At 33.3% G+C, this 19,671-nt stretch overlaps 1 protein-coding gene across 2 annotated transcripts; it reads left to right on the plus strand.

Moving 5' to 3' along the window:
• The first annotated feature begins 10,269 nt into the window (after positions 1–10,269).
• LOC18095228 (high mobility group B protein 15) lies at positions 10,270–15,524 on the plus strand. Of its 2 annotated transcripts, none has more exons than XM_024598801.2 (7): positions 10,270–10,356; positions 11,563–11,774; positions 12,469–12,547; positions 13,386–13,548; positions 13,625–13,744; positions 14,316–14,758; positions 14,856–15,524. In XM_024598801.2, exons 2-7 carry the CDS (start codon positions 11,605–11,607, stop codon positions 15,129–15,131), a joined length of 1,251 nt encoding a protein of 416 aa, XP_024454569.1. In that variant the 5' UTR covers positions 10,270–10,356; positions 11,563–11,604; the 3' UTR covers positions 15,132–15,524. The 2 variants fall into 2 exon arrangements, with proteins under 2 accessions (XP_024454569.1, XP_024454524.1); XM_024598756.2 differs by lacking the exon at positions 10,270–10,356 and adding an exon at positions 10,385–11,289.
• The last annotated feature ends 4,147 nt before the right edge of the window (positions 15,525–19,671 follow it).

The raw sequence follows: 19,671 nt of genomic DNA on the forward strand, positions 1-19,671 counted from the left end.
ACATTTATTTTTCTCATCTTAAATAATCAAACACATTTATTTGTAAATTCTTTCCTAGAACAAAAAACCCTAATGAAAGAAACTTGTATGACGGACATATTCATGCCGTGATTAGATTGAATTATTTGTATCCTTGCAATTTCTGAGATGAGCACACGGCAAGTAATGGTTATATTTTGAGATGGGACAAACTTTTTTGAACACGTTCCTTGGTCTCATAATAATGACGGACGATTCACAAAAAGTGAACAATCGAATTACTCGTTATCATACAAATTGACAAAGAAAAAGTCTAATTCGTCAATTTAATTATAAGATTCTTTAGTCTTTACACTTGAAATTTTGGAAAAATAAATCCCTTTCAGAGACGGTGGCGGGCCTGGTACAAGGTTAAAGAACAGGAGATGAATCGTTACAAAGGTAGTCATTACAAGAACAATTCCTATAAAGATGTAAAAGTTGGTTTTAAAGATGTTTGATGTATCCATAAATTAAAGGGTTAAATGTTAGTAAGAAGAGAAAACAACTAAATTATTAGTAATGGGTAATGAGAAACAATTAAAAACAAATTTGATATGTATTTTTTTATATAAAAAAAGAAGATATGGAGATAAAAACGAAATAATATTGCTTACTTGGAGGGTAATATTAATTCTTATATATTTAACCAATTTTATTTTTTTGATCTTACTAAATTAACACCGCCTAGCTACTAAAAACTTGATAGATTGAAATCACCTGAACACGACAAAAGGCGCAATTAGTGCTCGTAGGTTTGTGCCAAGAGTCATTGACACAGTCATGATATTAAGACTTTGGGACCCTTTTAATCAAAATTAAGATTGCATGGCAGCGAAGACCTAAGTAAGGGATTGTTGGCATACAGTGAATCTTAGGATAATGTTATTTATTCGTACGTGTAACGCCTGTTTGTTCGAGTCTGGTGATGTAGGTTGCCAGCCATTTTGTTTTTGTTTTTTTTCATATATATATATATATATATGGTCCCTTTTTGGTTTGGAACTTAGTGGCATATTTTTTAATGTGGGGTACGTACTTGTGCTTTGCTATGCGTCTCAAGTTGTGCCAAAATCTGTTAGCTGTAGCCATTGAAGCTCACTGGGATGTTATTTGAATTTTGTACCTTTTCATTTATGGTGCTATTTTGGGGTTTGAAGAGGAAGAAAAGGAGGGAAAGAGGAAGAGGTTTAAATCAAGGGAGGGAAAAAAGAACCTGAACCAAACAAAAATCACATCAACTTTTTTTTTTTTTTTTTACAAGACAGTCTTTTTAGGTAATGTTTTATTATTATCTTATAGTAGAAGAAATGGAGACAATGGAGATAGAAAGTGGACATGGTTACCTGTAATCAAGAAGCTTGAATTTTTTAACCCTGAGGGGTGTAATTTAACTGGTCAGGCTCTGGTTTGCTCCTTAAAGATCACCAGTTCGAGTCCCATAAATTAACCTCATCAAGGCCAATAGAGGCTTACATGGTCATTAACTTCAGGGTCCGTGGGATTAGTCGAGGTGCGCGCAAGCTAGCCCGGACACCTACGTTAACAAAAAAAAAAGCTTGAATTTTAAATCTTTAAAACCATTGAAAGGAATAGAAATGTTAAACAATCCAAATCAAACAAAGAGAAATATGAACATAAAAGAGGAGGTGGCTAGGGTTTCATAGAACACTTTATTCTGAAGTTCATGTTTTAACTTAAATAAAAAAAGATTATATATAGGCTAAACTAAAAAAAAACTATTTTACCTTTAATAAATAAAACAAAATAAATATATTTCTTAACATCTCCCCTTAAACTCACGATGCGGCAGCTATAAGCATCGAGAGTTTGCAACTAGAAAATAAAAACGGGAAATGGAATGTGACTTGATAAAGGAATTTGCAATTTGCAAAGAAGAAGAAACAAAAGGCAAAGTAATGGTACCATGCTTGAGATGATGACGAGTAAGATGACAATCGATCTCAATGTGCTTAGTTTGTTCATGAAAAACTAAGTTGTGAGCAATCTGAATAGAACTCTGGTTGTCACAATACATAGGAGTATGATGAGAAATGAAAACTTTCATATCCGCAAGTAACCAACATAACCAAACAATCTCTTTGGTAGTAGATGTCAAAGCGCGATATTCTACTTCAGTTGAAGATTGAGAAACAATAGATTGTTTCTTGCTCTTTGAAGAAATAAGAAAATCATCTACAAAAATACAGAAACTAGTAACAGACTTGCGATCTGTGAGATCACTGTCATGATCAGCATCAGAGTATGCACGCAGCTCCAAGAAAGAGGTGGATGAAAGTAAAAGACTCTGAAAGATTGTACCCCGAAGATATCGTAAAATACGGAGAATAGTTGCCTAGTGAACGGTAGTAGGAGAAGTAATAAACTGACTAACAATATGAACAACATATACAATATTTAGACGAGTAATAGTGAGATATACCAAGCTCCCAACAATAGTAAGGTATAAAGTAAGATCTGTTAAAGGTAAGCCATCAAAAGAAAAATACTTTGCGTTAACCTCAATAGGAGTATCTATACTTGTTATCAGTAAGTCTAACCCGTTTAAGAATATTTACAACATATTTCGACTAAGAAAGAAGATAACCTTTAAGTGAGTAAGCTACCTTAATACCTAGAAAATATCAAAGATAACCAAAATCCTTCATTTTAAATTGTTTAGCCAACTTTTTCTTCAAAACTAAAATACTATCAATGTAATCACCAATAATAATCATATCATCAACATATAAAGACATAATGATACGACATGCATTAATGCATTTAATAAAAAGAGCAGAATCATGACTACTAGAAACAAATCAAAGAGACGAGATCACAACAGAGAACTTTTCAAACCAAGCATGAGGTGCTTGTTTGAGACCATATAAGACTTTCTTGAGCTTACAAACATACTCAAAGTCATGTGAAACACTAGAAGGGGGTGCCATATAAACTTGTTCTTAAAGATCTCCATCAATAAGGTATTTTTAACATCAAGTTGAGAGATAAATCACTTATGAACCGAAGCTAAGATAATAAGAGTATGAATAGTGGTTATTTTTGCAACAGGGGAAAATATCTCCTTATAATCCATACCATACTATTGAGAGTATCCTTTTGCAACCAGCCTAGCTTTGTATCGCTCAATAAACCCATCAAAATCAGTCTTGAGCTTATACACCCAACGATAACCAACGACACTCTTACCAGGAGGTGGAGGAATCAAATCCCAAGTATCTGTCTTATACAAAGTAGAAAGTTCCTCATCTATAACTTGCTGCCAAAAAGGATAAAAAATTGCCTCTTCATAGGAAAAAGGATTAGAGAGACAATGAATAAAAGCTAAAAAAAAAAGAGTAAATAAGGAAGTAAATGATGAAGAATAACAAGAATAAGCAAAGTCTAGTGGTTTTGTGGACTTATGAATGCGTGTGGATTGACGTAGAGATGGATCCACAATCTCAGACGAAGCTTGAAGGACTATAGATGAGAATGGAGCTTAAGGTGTGCCAGAGAGTAAAATGTCAATACATGTAGAATGATAAGTATAAATTAGTTGAACATGGAGAGGGATATCTGAGGTACTAGGAACCTGAGATGATAAACTATCAGAATCTTTAGAAAAAAGGATCTACATGAATAAGATCAGATCTAGTCAAGCTATGAGTAGTGGATGGAATAGAAAAAAAAAGGTTTATGCTCGAGAAAGACAACATGACGAGACACATAAAGTTTCTGAGTTATTGGATCAAAACAATGATACCTCATTTTACCTTCACCATAACCAAGAAAGACACAAATAGCAGATCGAGAGGGCAACTTACTACGTTCTACATGAGGACAAAAAATGAAACAAGTGCAACAAAAAACTCTAAAGGAGGAATAATCGAGGGTATACCTATATAACTTTTTAAAGAGAGAAATACCTGAAATATAAGAAGAAGACCTATGAAAAAGAAATAAACATTACTTGTAACTGTAAGGAGAGAAACTTCTGAAATTGCTCAGCCAGAGTAATAGGATCGATGATCGAGCCTGATGAAACTACTACTACAGTATTGTGATGTGGTGGTTTATAACCCTAAGGTGGTCTATAAGCATTATATTATGACTGGTTGCTAGGCTTCCAAGCTTGATTCTGTTGTCTCAACTTGGGACACTAAGCATTCCAATGACTTTTCTGCTTACAGAAACTGCACTCATCAAAGGCAACTCTTGTGTAAGGCTTATTATGATGAATAGAGAATGACTTAGAGGGTACTGCTAGTACAGAAAGATTCGAAGTAGAAAAAATTCACTTTTCAGAATAAGACTAAAGACGTATTTCTTTAGCCAATAACTTATTGACAACAGAGCCAACAGAAGGCAGTGGAGAACGATGCAAAATTGAACCTTCAAGTCCTTTAAAATCACTGTGAAGTGTTGTTAAAAACTGTATCGATCATTGTTGCTCTCTATGATCAATATAGGCACCATATGCCTTTAATTATGTTGATTATGTAAGAATTAATTAATCCCAAAGATCTGTCATAACAGAATAAAACTCCTGAATACTCATATTCTTCTAGTAAAGAGCTCGTATGTCATTCTCTAATTGCTACTGCTTTGCAAAATTTGATTGTGTGAATAACTTTTGCAAATGATCCCAAACTTCTTTGTTGTCTCATACTTTGCCAACTATATACTTATGGAATGCTCAATAGAATTGTTAATCCAAGTAATAATCTTTGCATTGTCTGCTTCTCATGCATCTATCAAAGCAACATCCCCCTCCTTCGTATTCTTAGGTATCACATAAGTTCCACTAACATATCCCTACATCCTTAAACCCTTAAGAAAATTTCTCATTACATAACTCTAATATGAATAGTTCTTTCTATCCAACCTCAAACTCACAGACTGAAACAAATCATCTCTTTCAGTAACCATAATCAACAAACAAATTAAACCAGAACACTACCAGATTGCAGAAACTGAATAGATATCACAGAAACTGAACAAATATCTTCTTGAAGTTATACAATTACTCCAAAACAAAAAATTATAGAAACATAATGCAAATATCAAATTGCAAAAATTGAAATGAAGATAAAATACCAAATTTGCAGAAACTAAATAAATATCATTAAAAGAAAAACCTCGTTCCATAAAACCAGCTCTGATACCATGTTAAAGTAATCTAAATTAATACAAAAGAAATACGAACGTAAGAGAGAAGAAGGGTAGGGTTTTCATTGATCATTTTATTCTGAAGTTATTGTTTTAACCTAAATACAAAGAGATTATATATAGACTAAACTAAAAATACTATTCTATCCTTAACAAATAAAACAAAATAAATATATTTCCTAACAATTGCCACTAGCAGTTTGACATTTTATAAGCACCAATTAAATGGATTTTTAGTCTATATATGGTGTGATCTGTTTAACTGCCAAAGAAAGTAGTGAGCCCTAAAGGGTTGAAAAGAGAAAGATTAATCCATATATAGCAATGGTAGAGGAGCCCTTTTGAGTTGCATCTGGTGGACCAAGAACACCTGCCATGAAATTATCTTCAGCTTATTTTCTATGTCCCAACTAATAATTAGTTTCTTCTCAGAATCGGATCCCTTTCGTCTCTCATTTGACAATGAAATGAAATTTTAGATTTTGGTCGAAGCAAATTAATGAGAAGAAAGAAAGAAAAGGAAAAACTTTGGGAGCCCTTTATCACCGTACGTGTGAATTGTTCCATGATATGTAATGTAAAAATTGTCCAGCTAATTGAGCTGAAAATCACAGTAAAGTTTATCCCATTCTTTTCCCTGTCTTCTTCAAAGAAATAGGACACACCATCTCATAAAACTATGATTCTTTTTTTACTATACAATATCCTTTTATAATTAAAGTTATTAAACACGAATCTTACATTGATTTGAATTGATTTGAATCGATTCAAATTAATATTATTTCAAGAATTGTTTTTAAAAATTAGAAAGTTATTTTGAGCAAGTGGGATATATATATATATATATATATATATATATATATATATATATATATATATATATATATATATATATATATTATTCATGTGCTTTGCTAGATATTTGTAAATTGAGTTGGCGATAATTATATAAATTCAAAATGCAAGTCACTTGAATTTGGAAATTTTCAGAACAATACTACAAAATGTCCTTTATCCACAATATTTGATGGCCATTGGAGAGCTGAAAATATTAAAGGTTATTGGTTGGCCGTCACTAGAGGTAACGAGAATGACATGCATTAAAAATATTTTAATTTTATGAACGTTTGGTGAGCTTTCTTTTTCAAATTTGTATAGTTTATTTTAGTTTGAATTACGTGCCAATGCCAGCCAATAAGCAAAGTTATTAAATTTGGTGTAGTACATTATCCGGCTAAAGATCTGAGCAAAATATATTATTTCAAGATTTTTTTTAAAATAAAAATAAAATTATACTATTTAAAAAAAAACTTAAAAAATAAATTTAAATTTTAACAAAGTCACTCAGATCTTAGATTAACCCATTAGATTAATTGGATCATATTTAATTAATTCTTACTTGAATATTTAATTTGAAACACTACGATAAATCATTATAAATCACTAGAATAATTTATTATCTGAGTTGGATTTAATAACATTGTCGACAAACACCCATTCCGATGCATTATCCTTTAAATGAATAGTTTGGGAAACAAGAAAAACCTAAACTTGCAAAAATTTAAAGGCCAACAATACATTTTTGGCTCCATAACAATCTTATGTGAAGAATATTGTCACCATTTGCGGCATGATGTGCTCAATCAAATGACTTTACATGATAAATAAAAGTTGTCTCGGTCAATCTAATAACTCTGGAAAATTTTTTGCTGCTTTAATCCGAAGGTTAATTTCAAGAGGTTGCTAAGAATATATTTCCAAAATAGTACTTGTCAAATTGGTGTACTTAATTTTCATTAATTTCAGCTAAAAATAGCTTAGAATTGTACTTCATTTCATGAATATTCTTGGCGCAAGCACAATATTGGAATATAATTAATGCATTTCTTGCACCAATAAAAGATTTTAAATCTTTTAATTAGCCCAATATCGACTAGAAATTCTAACTTCATCGCTAATCTTCAAGATTGATTATAGGAGATCATATTACTTAGTTTCTGCCACTCTCTACAAATACCTTTTGATGGGGACCTATGCCTCCTCTGTCTGACAGGAGAACTACAATTCAGCTACATCTTTTGATGGGGCATCAAAAATTTGTGGTCTTCTAAGAAATATTGTTTGAATGCTGCTCTGACGTTACAGCAGCTGGCTCGGGAGGGAGATAGCTTGTGTTGGTGCATACGTACATATGGCGATTCAGGACCGAAGTCTTCAATAATTTGTTGTGCTAGAGATACCATGTATGGTTCATGATAAAGCTCGCAAAAAACTTCATTGTACTTCAGCTTTTTTCACGGACAATTATATGTTGGGTGGTGGGTGTTACTTGTAGAAGAACCTTTTGAGTTTATGGTTTTTCATGTAGATATTATGTAAGAAAAATAACGAAAAGTGTTTATATATATATATATATATATATATATATATATATATATATATATTATGTTTTGAGATGAAAAAGAAAGTCCTCTCTCACCCGTACACTTGGGAATATATATATATAATATATAGCTTATTTTAGAAAAAAAATTTCAAGTTACGTACTTTATAAAGCTTACCTATGAAGAATAACTTGTCCGTGTCGCCTATAGCAGGTGACATTTCTAGGTAAAAGTGTAGAGGAAGTTATAGTATAGATAGCTTGATGTGCCCTGAAAAATAAGAGATGGATGATAACGTAAAAGGAGAGAGAGAATAGTTGAAGTTAGTGTAGGCTTTGGGTCTGACATTATTCCAAGTTGAAGTGGGTGGAGATCATTATAGGTTTAATGTTGAGTTACAAAATCTTGTTTATTCTTGTTATTTTTAGCATAAAATTTTAAAAGTTAAGAATAATTATTTCTATACACATCTAGGTATATAAAAACTTTATAAAAATCTATTATATTTTCATCAACATTAATATTATGTAATATATATTAATTTATCCATCGCTAATATTATGTAAGAGATACGTTCTTCTTATTAGTATTGTGTAAGGAATATTCATCTCTTATTAATATTGTGTAAGAAATATTTATTTCTCATTATTGTTATCAGGAGAAAATAACTTTTCAACCCCTTCGTTCAAGAAACATGACAATGTTCATTGGTTATATATACTCCTTGAACCACTTAGGTAAAAGAATTAACAAATTTGTATTCTCTAAGTATTCATACTTCTAATTTTCAAAGCATTTATCATAAAAGAAGTTATTGACTTTATTAATCGAGAATTTCTAAATTCTATTAAAAGAGATTGTTTTGCAGGTGTTAGGCCTTCTATCACTAACCTTCAACATTGTAAACTCTGTAAAAGAAAATATTAACATAAACATAAACATGTAATTACTCACTATATATCCAAACACTCAAAAATCTTTTTTTCCCTTTTCTTTTAGGAGATAGCATTTAAGTTTCCTTTTTTTTTTTTTTTTTCCTTTTTCTTTTTGTGGTTTTTGAGAGTTGGCATAAGCCTTCTATGCTTTTAAGATGTGTTCGGAGCATGATCAAGAATGCTCTGCAAATTTCTAATGTGGATGGTTTTGTGTTTTCAGATAGCAAGGAGTCTTCAGTAGATATTGGATTTGTAGGAACAGTACTCTAATGATTTTTGAACCAAGTGAGCCTGTTGATGAAGGAAAATAAGCCCACAAAGAAGGCTGAACTACCTGGTGATGATTTGAAATGCAAAGCACAAGGAGAGCTTTGCTTTGATAACGACGAAAAGAATAGTATTAGCGTCTTGGAACGAGCATTAGAAGGAACATGCCGCTCGTGCTACTTTGTACCTCGAGCTCGAGAAAGAGAGAAGTGCTGCTGCTAATGCAGCAGACGAGGCCATGACAATGATTCTGCGTCTCCAAGAGGAGAAGGCATCAATAGAAACGGAAGCTAGGATGAATTTCAAGAGAAAGTGCTGGTATCACTTGACAATAATAGTCTATTTGATCAAGTAACAGAGCCGCGAATCATATATGGAGTCATGCTCACAATTCAACTTATCAACTCGAGTGAGAAACCATTTCTCTACCTTTGTGGAATCACATCACGGGAGCAAAGTCATTAAATCAATGCAAGTTTAAGAGGTGGCATCAAAGACAACAAAGACCTGCGACCAAACTAAGATTACTTTGTCGCATAATTGTGAAGCATGAAAGAAGTTAATCTGATGCAGACTTCGACTTAGGTCCCCTTGTTCACGATGTTCATGTCGTTGATGATAAAAACTAATTTGTCTTATGAAACTGCTTTAGACATCCCAAAAACATATGGATCACAAACCTTTATGACATATATGGATACTTTCTGCAATATTAGTCTGTATAGAAAAAACGTTGCATCTTTTTAATTCCTTTTTCTTTTCAAAATTTTCAAGGACTTGAATCTTGTGCCTCATCTTCTTTTCTCTAGTACCTTACAAAATAAGTTTTAAAAAATATATAAAATATAGATTTTTCTTAATCAAATCCAAGAATTTTAAGTGAACCTATGCAAAACTATATAATTATTTTATTAACCAAACGTGAAAGAATTTATGGTTTAAGGCAAAACACAACCTAAACCACATAAACACATAAACAAATGACTCTTAGTTGTCTAAGACAATAAAAATAGGCATATTATTAATTAAATATACTAAATAAGGATATTAATTACTTCTAATAGATATAAAACTGTAAGGGTGAAGACTTATTCTAGAATCATGAAAAAATACCCAAAGCAGCTATTGTCCCTTCATTTCTTAATTTTTTGGGATTTTTTTTATTTCATTTTTTTTATTAATAGCACACGTTTTGTTTTTGTCACCTCCTACTTCGATTTTCTTTAAAAAAATAATATGTGGTACTTAAATATTTAATTATATTTCCATAATTATATATAATTTTTCATCACAAAAAAGCCCACAACTATCCTTGGATTTTACCCGTTAATGTAAAGTTAACAAGGATAAAACTGTACTTTACTCTATTTTATATGTATTTTAGGTCAGGTTTTCTTCTCCATCTATTCTTATCCCTGGAAACAAAAATAATTAAAATTAAGAGAGAGATTAACATATTTTATACATTGATAATTCCTCTATTTTTTGTTAATTAAATAGGGTTTAGTATTAAAAGCTTCTTCTATATTCTCATATCATTGTGCATATCTCCCTCTCTCTATCTCTCTAACTCACTGTAGGTAAGTCTTTTTCTTTTTATTATTTTTTTCCTCTAAAGCCTCTTGTGCTTATATAATATTAAACTCTCTGCTAATCTCTCTTAATTCCACATCTGGGTTTCTATTCTTTATCATTATATTAAACATAACACATGAACCTTAAAGAGTACTAAAATACATTGTTAATTCACATTTTATTAAAAGATTTATATTAAAAATCCATTCTTTGTATTATTTATACATATATATATATATTTGTCCTCCATTAAGGAAGAAATCAAGAAAGTCTGGTTCTTGAATCTTGATTTTGAAGATTCAAAGATGGGTCTTTTAGACGAAGGTGGATTCTGTTTCTCCTTGCTTTCTTGATTCATGGACAAGTACCCCCAGAACCTTTGCTCTGCAACACTATTGTGTCAAATGCAACAGATAACAAAAAGAAACTAGAGGATTTCATTACATGTAGTAACATACCAAGATAAGTATTTGTGCGCGCGCGCGTGTGTTTGCATGTGCATTTACTTAGGCAACCCATATCTTTAATGGCAGGCAAGGTAAGAGGCCTGTGAAACTGTTGTCCATCTTAGAAAAAGCAATGTCTTTTTTGGATCTGCATGTCTTTATAATCACTGGATTTAAAGGGTTGTGTGTGTCACCTTATCTTTTTGCTGTTACATTCATGGTAGTACTCTGGAAAAATTCATGGCCTTGACAGCTATAATGATGTACCATTCATCACTTGTCTTGGGCTTTGTATTTTCCCCTTGTCACTGGGAGTTATTACATCAACTGAGGTTGTTGTTGATGAACATCAAACAAGTTTCTTATGTTTCATTACTGCATTACTAGCATTGTATTTTAATTTCTACTCGACTGCTATCTGCGTTCAGCATAGCGATTTTATTTGCCTTTTAGGCTTGTTTAATAAATTCTACTCAACTTCTTCCCTACAGGGTTTGTGATCATTTCTTGAAACTATGGCGTTTTTTAAAGTCTTAACCTTTTGGATTTTGGATAGAAAAAAAGTTGTGCTTTTTGGCAATATCCTTGATGAGTTCCTTTTTATTCCATCTTCTGCCATGCAGTTACTTTCACCTGCAAGTTCTGTTTGTTTGTTGATCTCTTTGAACTCTTTCTTCTTTGCGCTTTCACTTTTCTTCGTTAGATTTTTTGCTTGGATTTGCCTGTAGTGAAGTGTAAATAGGACAATTTCTAATGGTTTTATAGGGAAGGACAAACTGATGTGGGGTTACTGAAAAGGAGTTGGAAATGGCATCAACTTCTTGTGCTAAGCAGAGTCCACTGCCCATGAGAGAACCAGTTATGAGCTATGTTCAATATCCAGCACCTGGGGCCACATATGAGGATGTTATAGTTAGCACTAAGCTTTTTATGGAAACTTTGGAGAAGTTTCATGCAGCCATGGGAACCAAGTTCATGTAAGATTCATAATAAACTTCACATTTCTGATTGGTGCTGTTTCAGCTTAGGGATTGTTTTTTTATTGTCTACCATTTGTAATTTAGATGCCATGTTTATGCTTCTAGGATCCAAGTTCTGTGCAAGCACTTCGTTGTCGTCCTTTCTCTCTCTCTATCCTTTGGTATTCCTGTCTCATGCTCCTGTTTCACAATTGTCAGCTCCATTGCAAGTCACTTCTGTTAGTTAGTAACTGCAGTCACAAACCTGTTTAGTTCATCTACGAAGTTCAATTATTGGAATTTCCATTATCGATAGTCGTGGACAAATCTTAATCTTGTATTGTTACAAGTTAGTTGGGAGGTTAAGAGAGAGGCATTAATTGCACAGTATAATTACAAAAAGCAGAAAAGTTGAACAAAATTTCTTCATTTTTGGTAGATTTTGGACATTTTTATAGTTGCAATGCAAAGATAAACACCAAGGGTTTCCTAAAATCTGGCCCGTTTCTTTTAAACTTACTGCAAATAATTTAAGCATGTACTCCTCTCTCAATCAATCCAATCAGGAAAGTTCATAAAGATGATTGCATTTTCAGCGCGAGAATTTTTGAAGTTTCAAAATGTTAATGGAGGGGATTGCAAAATATAGCTTCTTAGACCTCGAGCTATCTGTCCCATCATTGCATTCCGAATTGTGTTTTTTTTATTGTAGGATCCCTATTATAGCGGGCAAGGAACTGAACTTGCATCGGCTTTTTGTGGAGGTGACGTCTCGTGGTGGTATTGAGAAGGTAACATGAAACTGCTTTAAGTTGTCTGATTCATTTTTTCTTGAATAGTTTGGATTATAAATTGTGTAGATGGATGACTTAAGGTCCAGTTTTGTCATGCACGTGAGCATCCTTCTGGAATTGGTGCACGGAAGTTTTTCTTAAAGACTCATGAAACTAGATTGCCTTTTGCAGGCATCATGTAGAATCTCTTGTATATAAAGCACTGATGTGGATTTGGAATCTATATCCCTTTAGTTGTCGAAAAACTAAGAGCTTATGAATGTGTCTCAAAGAGACCATCGCTTCATCTTCCTCTGGATACTACAGATTCTACCGCATCCTGTTTCTCGAACAGGGTTATTGCAGTGGCAATGCCAAAATCATATGTTTCCTGCATGTTTTGCTTCCACAATGTTTTCAAGCAATGTCTTCTATCACCTGACTAGGCACAAGTCATTACCTCGTAATATTGAATAATTATGAAGTTATTATATACTTGCCTATTTTAACTAGATTTACCTTTGGTTCCTAGGTGACTTTGATACTGACTTCTGACTTTCTGCAAGATACAGCTATTGGTAACGCGCAATTTTATGATACACAGTTAGAGGGCTTACTCAACCCCCTCCACCAAACCGAAACCCTGATTGCGCAATACAATTTGTGGCTCATTTTCAAATTTAATGTCCAAAATGTTTCTTTATGAAATGGAATCTAATTGCCTCTAGGAAGAAGGAAGTCTAGATTAAATTTACTTGAGATTGAATAATGATTTCTGACAAAGAAAGAATAAATTGTTTCTAAAGATTAGCCATGTGGCCGCGCAGTGACATTGATTTGCCTAATGAATTTGCAGATTATTAGAGAGAAAAGATGGAAAGAAGTGACTTCTGTTTTCAACTTTCCATCTACGGCCACAAATGCATCTTTCGTGCTGCGCAAGTACTATGGTTCCTTGCTTCAACACTATGAACAGCTTTACTACTTTAAGGCTCGGAGTTGGAGCCCTGTCTCTCCTGGTGAGTGCACTGAAGAAACCCTTCTTCAATACTTGGTTTGGGATGTTCATGTTTAACACCACACTACTTTTTGTAGTTCCTTTGCAGAGTCCATTGATATCACAATGTTCAGCTCACGTGACTGTGCAGCCGTCACCAGAATACCAAGCTGCTGCAGTCAAGCAAAAAAACACAAACACTGCAGAGTTGCGTGGAGGTCTCCCTTCTTTCTTCAACCTGCTGCTTTGTCATTTTTCTCAAAGGTTTACCTAGGATTGGAATATTTCCCCACTAACAAACATGGATTCAACAAATCTCTAGTAATTTAATTGCTGATCTGCTGAAAATTTTGTCAATAATTGCATACTATGTAGAAATAATTGAATGTCAAATTGGCTTTAAAATGGCTGTTTTTGGAATATGCAGAATGCTTCACAATTATCATGGGAAGTACATTTTTTCTGGTAGGAAATGATTCTGAAAAATTGGTTTATGAATCTGCTATTTTCCGTGGAAGAAACAGAAAAAAAAAAGAAGAAATTTGTTGCAGAAAGGCATTAGCAAACCCTCCGAGTTTTGTTTCTTACAATCTCTGATGTTTGTTTCTTTTTCCATGTCTTCTATGCTCATTTAATGAGAAGTCCATACTATGTATTGAGATTTAAGTTCAGATGCATTTTCAATCTGATTTTGCCTGCTTGTTAGTTGCCTTTACATGTGCCTATTTCTAACTGATATTCCTTGAAAAAATTGTAGCTTCTAATGAGGTGTTGCTGTCTTTCTTACAGTTGTAGCAATGCCAGGATCATCTGCAAGTCCTCCAGTGGTGGGGGTAATTGATGGGAAATTTGAGGGTGGGTATCTTGTTACTGTCACGGTAGGTTCAGAGAAGCTCAAAGGTGTTCTTTATCAGGCACCACAGAACCAATCATGGCCAGTGCCGCAGCCTCATGGTGTGTCTGCCAACAATAGTTTTAATACAAACCCTGTACCATCCGCCAGGAATAGTGGTAATACACACCCAGTACCAGGTACACGACGCCGGCGCCGTAGAAAGAAAAGTGAGATAAAAAGAAGGGACCCCGCTCATCCAAAACCTAACAGAAGCGGCTACAATTTCTTCTTTTCTGAGCAGCATGCAAGACTCAAACCACTTTACCCAGGGAAGGATAGAGAGATCAGTAGGATGATTGGTGAGCTATGGAACAAAATAAATGATTCTCAGAAAGCGGTATGAAATTCTGATGTCCCTTGTATGAGCACATCCTTTATGTCCCCATTCCTCCTCGTTAACCTTTTTAGTTCATTGATTTCTCTCTGATGATCAGGTTTATCAGGAAAAAGCTCTTAGAGATAAAGAAAGATACAAAATAGAAATGGAGGGTTATCGAGAGAGATTGAGAACGGGGAAAGTTATTATTGACGCAGTTCCACTGCAGCAGTGGATACCAGGTAAAGATTCTGAGATGGTGGAAGCAAGTGTCAGAACTGAGGAAACTGGAGGGGGGTCTCTTCAGAATGATGGCAGTTCCAGTGAAAGTGATTCTGAGGATGATGATAGAACTGCAGAAAAAGATTCGGACATGGAAGCTTCTCCAGTATAGGGATTGGGTGCTGATTCTGGCGACATGGATGTGGAGACTTCAGCTGAGGTGACAGGTTTTAAGTTATCTAAGAGAGATGAGGATGTTGGAAAGTCTGGCAACTCAACCAAGGAAAAGTAGGAGAGTACTGTACTTGAGACTCGGAAAGGAAACGCACATGGTGACAGACATTGAAACTCTTATGGTAATTTTACCTTCTAGTTTTCTTAATTGTCTAGAACTCTTTCCTTTTATTTTTCGGAGGTAGTGTTAGTCATGATTTAGTGTGGAGCAGGAGTTTTATATCTAACTTCTGACAGATTTGTGGTCAGGTGAAATCTTGAAGCATTTGTCCAACATTACGCATCAGTTTGTTTGGAAACGCGGTTGAAACTATATACCTTAAATTTTAAATTTTAAATTTTTTTTGATAAAAATTATTTTTTTATGTTTTTAGATCATTTTAATATGTTGATATCAAAAATAATTTTTAAAAAATAAAAAAAATATTATTTTAATGTATTTGTATGTGAAAAACATTTTCAACCACAATCACTATCACAATTTCAAATAGTTTTTTTACAGTTTGTGGAATGATATTTTATTATGAGAGTTAGATCATTACTTATTGTTCATTGAAATCGGGGGAGATTTTGTATAGCTTTTTGTGGATCATGGATAATTTCTATCATTAAATTTACAAGTGTGATTTACATGCCTAATCACATCACATATTGACTCTGCAAAATGTGTTCACGAATGTGATAGTGATGTGTTGCATACAGAGATCCTAATGCTGATACCTTTTCTACTGCACTCCATTCCAGAATCATGCATATTCCTCGCTAGCTGTCTTTCACTAATGAATGCAAGCTTCATGCAGGCTTCTGCCTTGTAGCTAGCCTTTGTCCAAGTTGGCAACTTACACTCGGTAAGCTCTAGTTCATAGTCAATTTATCCAGCTTAATGTTAGAACAGTTCAGGAAGGAAATTTGTTGGTGGAAACAATGAGCATTGAAATCAACTTTATCTAGTGAGCCACCTTTTTCTATCTCTGCCTCTAGTCGACCTTAGTTGTTGTCATGACCTGATTTTCGGATTCATAATCGGTCACCCTCTAGGTTTCCAAACCCATGCGAACCCAAAAAATACAAACTCTCTCTCTAAATAAACAAAACAGAGTTCTACGCAACATGATAAAATAAAGTGATTGTCTTAAATACAAGAGTTAAATATAAATATCATAATTGCGGAGCTCTAACTAGACATTATGGAATAACATTGATTACAATAAAAGAGTAGGTTTTGAAGTCTAACAAAAATAACCTGGTACAAGTTATTTATCCGAAAAGGGTAAAAAACGAGAGGGTGAGTTCAACAACTCAGTAAGCAGATAATGTTTAATATACATACACAATATAATACAACATTGAGGAATACACACACACACACTCACAAATATGGCTTTAACTCTTCGTAATACAACCTTCAACATATGAGAACTCTTCAAAACTAGAGACAATCTCTTCGTAGTACTCTTCCAAACTAAATAAGACAGTGATGGTGCACATTTCTCAAATGAAAATCCTAATTTCACTCCTTAGAGTCAAGAAGGTGTTCTTAACAGGACATCAAGTCTATCACGATCCGATTCCCGGATCCATGATCAACATATAGGCAAGGTTCACCTCCAAGGTTCCATATCTATGCGAACCCAAATTTACGTACAAACTTATCATTTAAATAACTCAATCAGAGTTCAATGTAACACTAATAACAAAATTAACATCATAATATAATTTAATTGTCTTAATACAAGAGTTAATACAGATTCATAATTGTGGAGCACTAACTAGACATAAAGGAAAAGCACAAATTAGAACCAAAGAACAGGTTCTAAAAGTCCAACAAAAATGACCTGCTAACAAGCTATAAGCCTAAAAAAGATAAATAATGAGAGGGTGAGTTTAACAACTCAGTGAGTAGATAACGTTCAATATACATACACGAGGTAATACAACAATGAGGAATATATATACAATTATAGCTTTAGGTTCTTATAGAAATGTTTCTCAAATAGGCCATAACAAGAATATCATAAGGTAAAGCTCATCAGAAAATCAAAATGTAATGAACATGAGGCTTCGTACTGTGGGATGATTAGTCCACATAGGTTGGTGACTCCCCCGACTAACTAGGGTTTAGATATGATATGCATAAAGACTAACACTGCCTTGTTAGCATGGGTATTCTAACTGGTATACCATAGGTTCATAATCATAATCAAATAGATATATTCATATCTCAAAGCTCAACTCATAATATCAATCAAATAAGGAGCTATCAATTCAAAAGTCAATTCAAAATATATATTGGCTCATATCAAGAATTCAGATTCAACAATTGATTATGCTTTATCGTAACAAGAATAATAATCAACATATATATTATCAAGAAGCATGATCCAATTCATATTTACAACTCAAATATTTATAATATTTCTCATGCATATAGAAAATTATCCACTCACCTGAATAGAAAGCAAACAAAACTTGAAAGCAGATACCGATGAAAATCATATTGATATCTCACCGGTAGAATATCAGGATTATCTGAATAAAAATGAGACATATTAAAAAACTAATAAAAAAGAATGTACAACCTATTTAATACACTTAACTAAGGGTTTATTTCATAACCCTATATGTTTTTGAACTAAACTAGTTATTTTTCCCAAAAACCCAAAAATTAAACGGTTTTCCCGAAATCTAATTCATAAAAAAAACAAATAATAAGACTTGATAATAATTCACTAAATAACCCTCAATTATTTATCAAAACAATCTGAAAAAGCTAATATTATACTAGGGACCAATCTAAAATTGTATCATATTGTTAGGGTCAAATTGTAATTTTGTTAAATAGGAGGACCAAATTGAAAATGTCATAAATTCATCACTATACTGGAATTCTGCCCATAATTCATCTTTAATTCTATCCAGAATCCCGGATTATGCTCCAGGGACCAATCTGTAATTTTTCCAAATTTTGGGGACTAAACTATAATTTTCATAAATTGAGGGACCAAACTGAAATTTCATCATCTTTAACCTCAAACCCAGAATTTACACAGATCACCTACTGTTATATCAAGATTTCTAACTTAAATTCATCATTTAAATAAATCATAACTCAAAATCATCATCTTTACCTAAAATCTTTCAAAATCAATCAAATAACTAATTACCCATAACAATCAACCCATGACATTCAAATCAATTCATCAATCAACCCAAAACAAAATCTTCGAAAACCTAATATTCAACAAAACAGAAATTTATAGCTAAAAGAAAGCACATTTATGCATATCAAAGCTTAAATCTTATCTTTATACTTATTTTCTCTAACTCTTTCTCCTTCCTTTATCTTTCCCTCTTTTCCTTTCTTTTTCTTTTCCTTTTCTTCTCTCCAGCCGTCTCTCACTCTCAAATTTAAGATCACTCTTTCCTCTTTTTTTTCTATTTATACTTATCAAGTTTTATTCAATTACCACAATACCCCTTATTCATTTATACCTACTTCTAAGCCTCCAAGGGCTTTGTTGCCTTTTCCTATTCTCTATTATTTTCAAAACATCACAAAGTCTCTACCAGTACACAATGCATGTTATTCAGATGATGATAACCAAAAGAGGCTAAATGGATTGCATATGCCAATATGTTATTTTTCTTTAATAGTACCTGGTAGGCTTCTATAGACCAATCCTAAAATCCTCAAAGATATTTAATTCCTCCTCGTGAATCAAGTTTATTTCCCCATATAACTTTCCTTTTGTTGATCAAGTTTGCCATATAGGCTTGTGGAGCATCCTGCACATTATTGTGATAGGAAGAAAAACATAAAAATGGTTAATGATCTAACAACATCACCTGACACCATTCATGCTTTTGTTGGGTACTCACTAATGGTCTTCATATCTAATTCTGAAAGTGGAGTTATCCCACATGGTAAGGACTTGTCATGGGCTCATGTACTGCAAGTTTGAGTAGTTTTGTCTCGCTACTATGATGGTATTTCACATCAATTCCTGGAAAGTAAATGTGTTTTTTCATTTGACTAAAATCTGTAGTATCAATAATCCATCCATTAAATGGATTGTGATATCTCACATCGGAAGCGAGCATCCAGAGTCAGGGCTTTATGAGTAGTGTTGGTCGCTAACATGTTGTACGCATTTTATAGCGTCATGCTCAGAAGTGTGCTCGCGTCACCAAGAACAAAACCGTGAGGGCGGTAAGGCTCAAAGAGGACAATATACAGCATGTTAGGTCGGGCTATTACAACGTGAATGTTTAATGACAATCTTGGACTTTTACTTTGGGAGTAGAAGTCATTCCTACAAATAAAAAAAAAAAAGGTAAAAGAAAAGATTCAAGGCAATACTCACCAACCATTTGTCTATTCAAGTATACTCAAAGCTCCAAGATCTCAAGGGTCCTTTTAAAGAATTCACTGAAGTTTCAAGTTCTCAATGATCCTCTAAAAGAATTCATCAAAGTTA

This window comes from Populus trichocarpa, chromosome 1 (genome assembly GCF_000002775.5).
Source record: "Populus trichocarpa isolate Nisqually-1 chromosome 1, P.trichocarpa_v4.1, whole genome shotgun sequence".
NCBI classification, from domain to species: Eukaryota; Viridiplantae; Streptophyta; class Magnoliopsida; order Malpighiales; family Salicaceae; genus Populus; species Populus trichocarpa.

What these genes read in the sequence shown, in the direction of transcription:
- LOC18095228 (XM_024598801.2), top strand. Translation starts at nt 11,605, where the DNA reads ATGGCATCAACTTCTTGTGCTAAGCAGAGTCCACTGCCCATGAGAGAA. An exon ending in GCCATGGGAACCAAGTTCAT is followed by an intron (nt 11,775 to 12,468) that starts GTAAGATTCATA and finishes TTTTTATTGTAG; the next exon opens with GATCCCTATTATAGCGGGCA. An exon ending in TAAATGATTCTCAGAAAGCG is followed by an intron (nt 14,759 to 14,855) that starts GTATGAAATTCT and finishes TCTGATGATCAG; the next exon opens with GTTTATCAGGAAAAAGCTCT.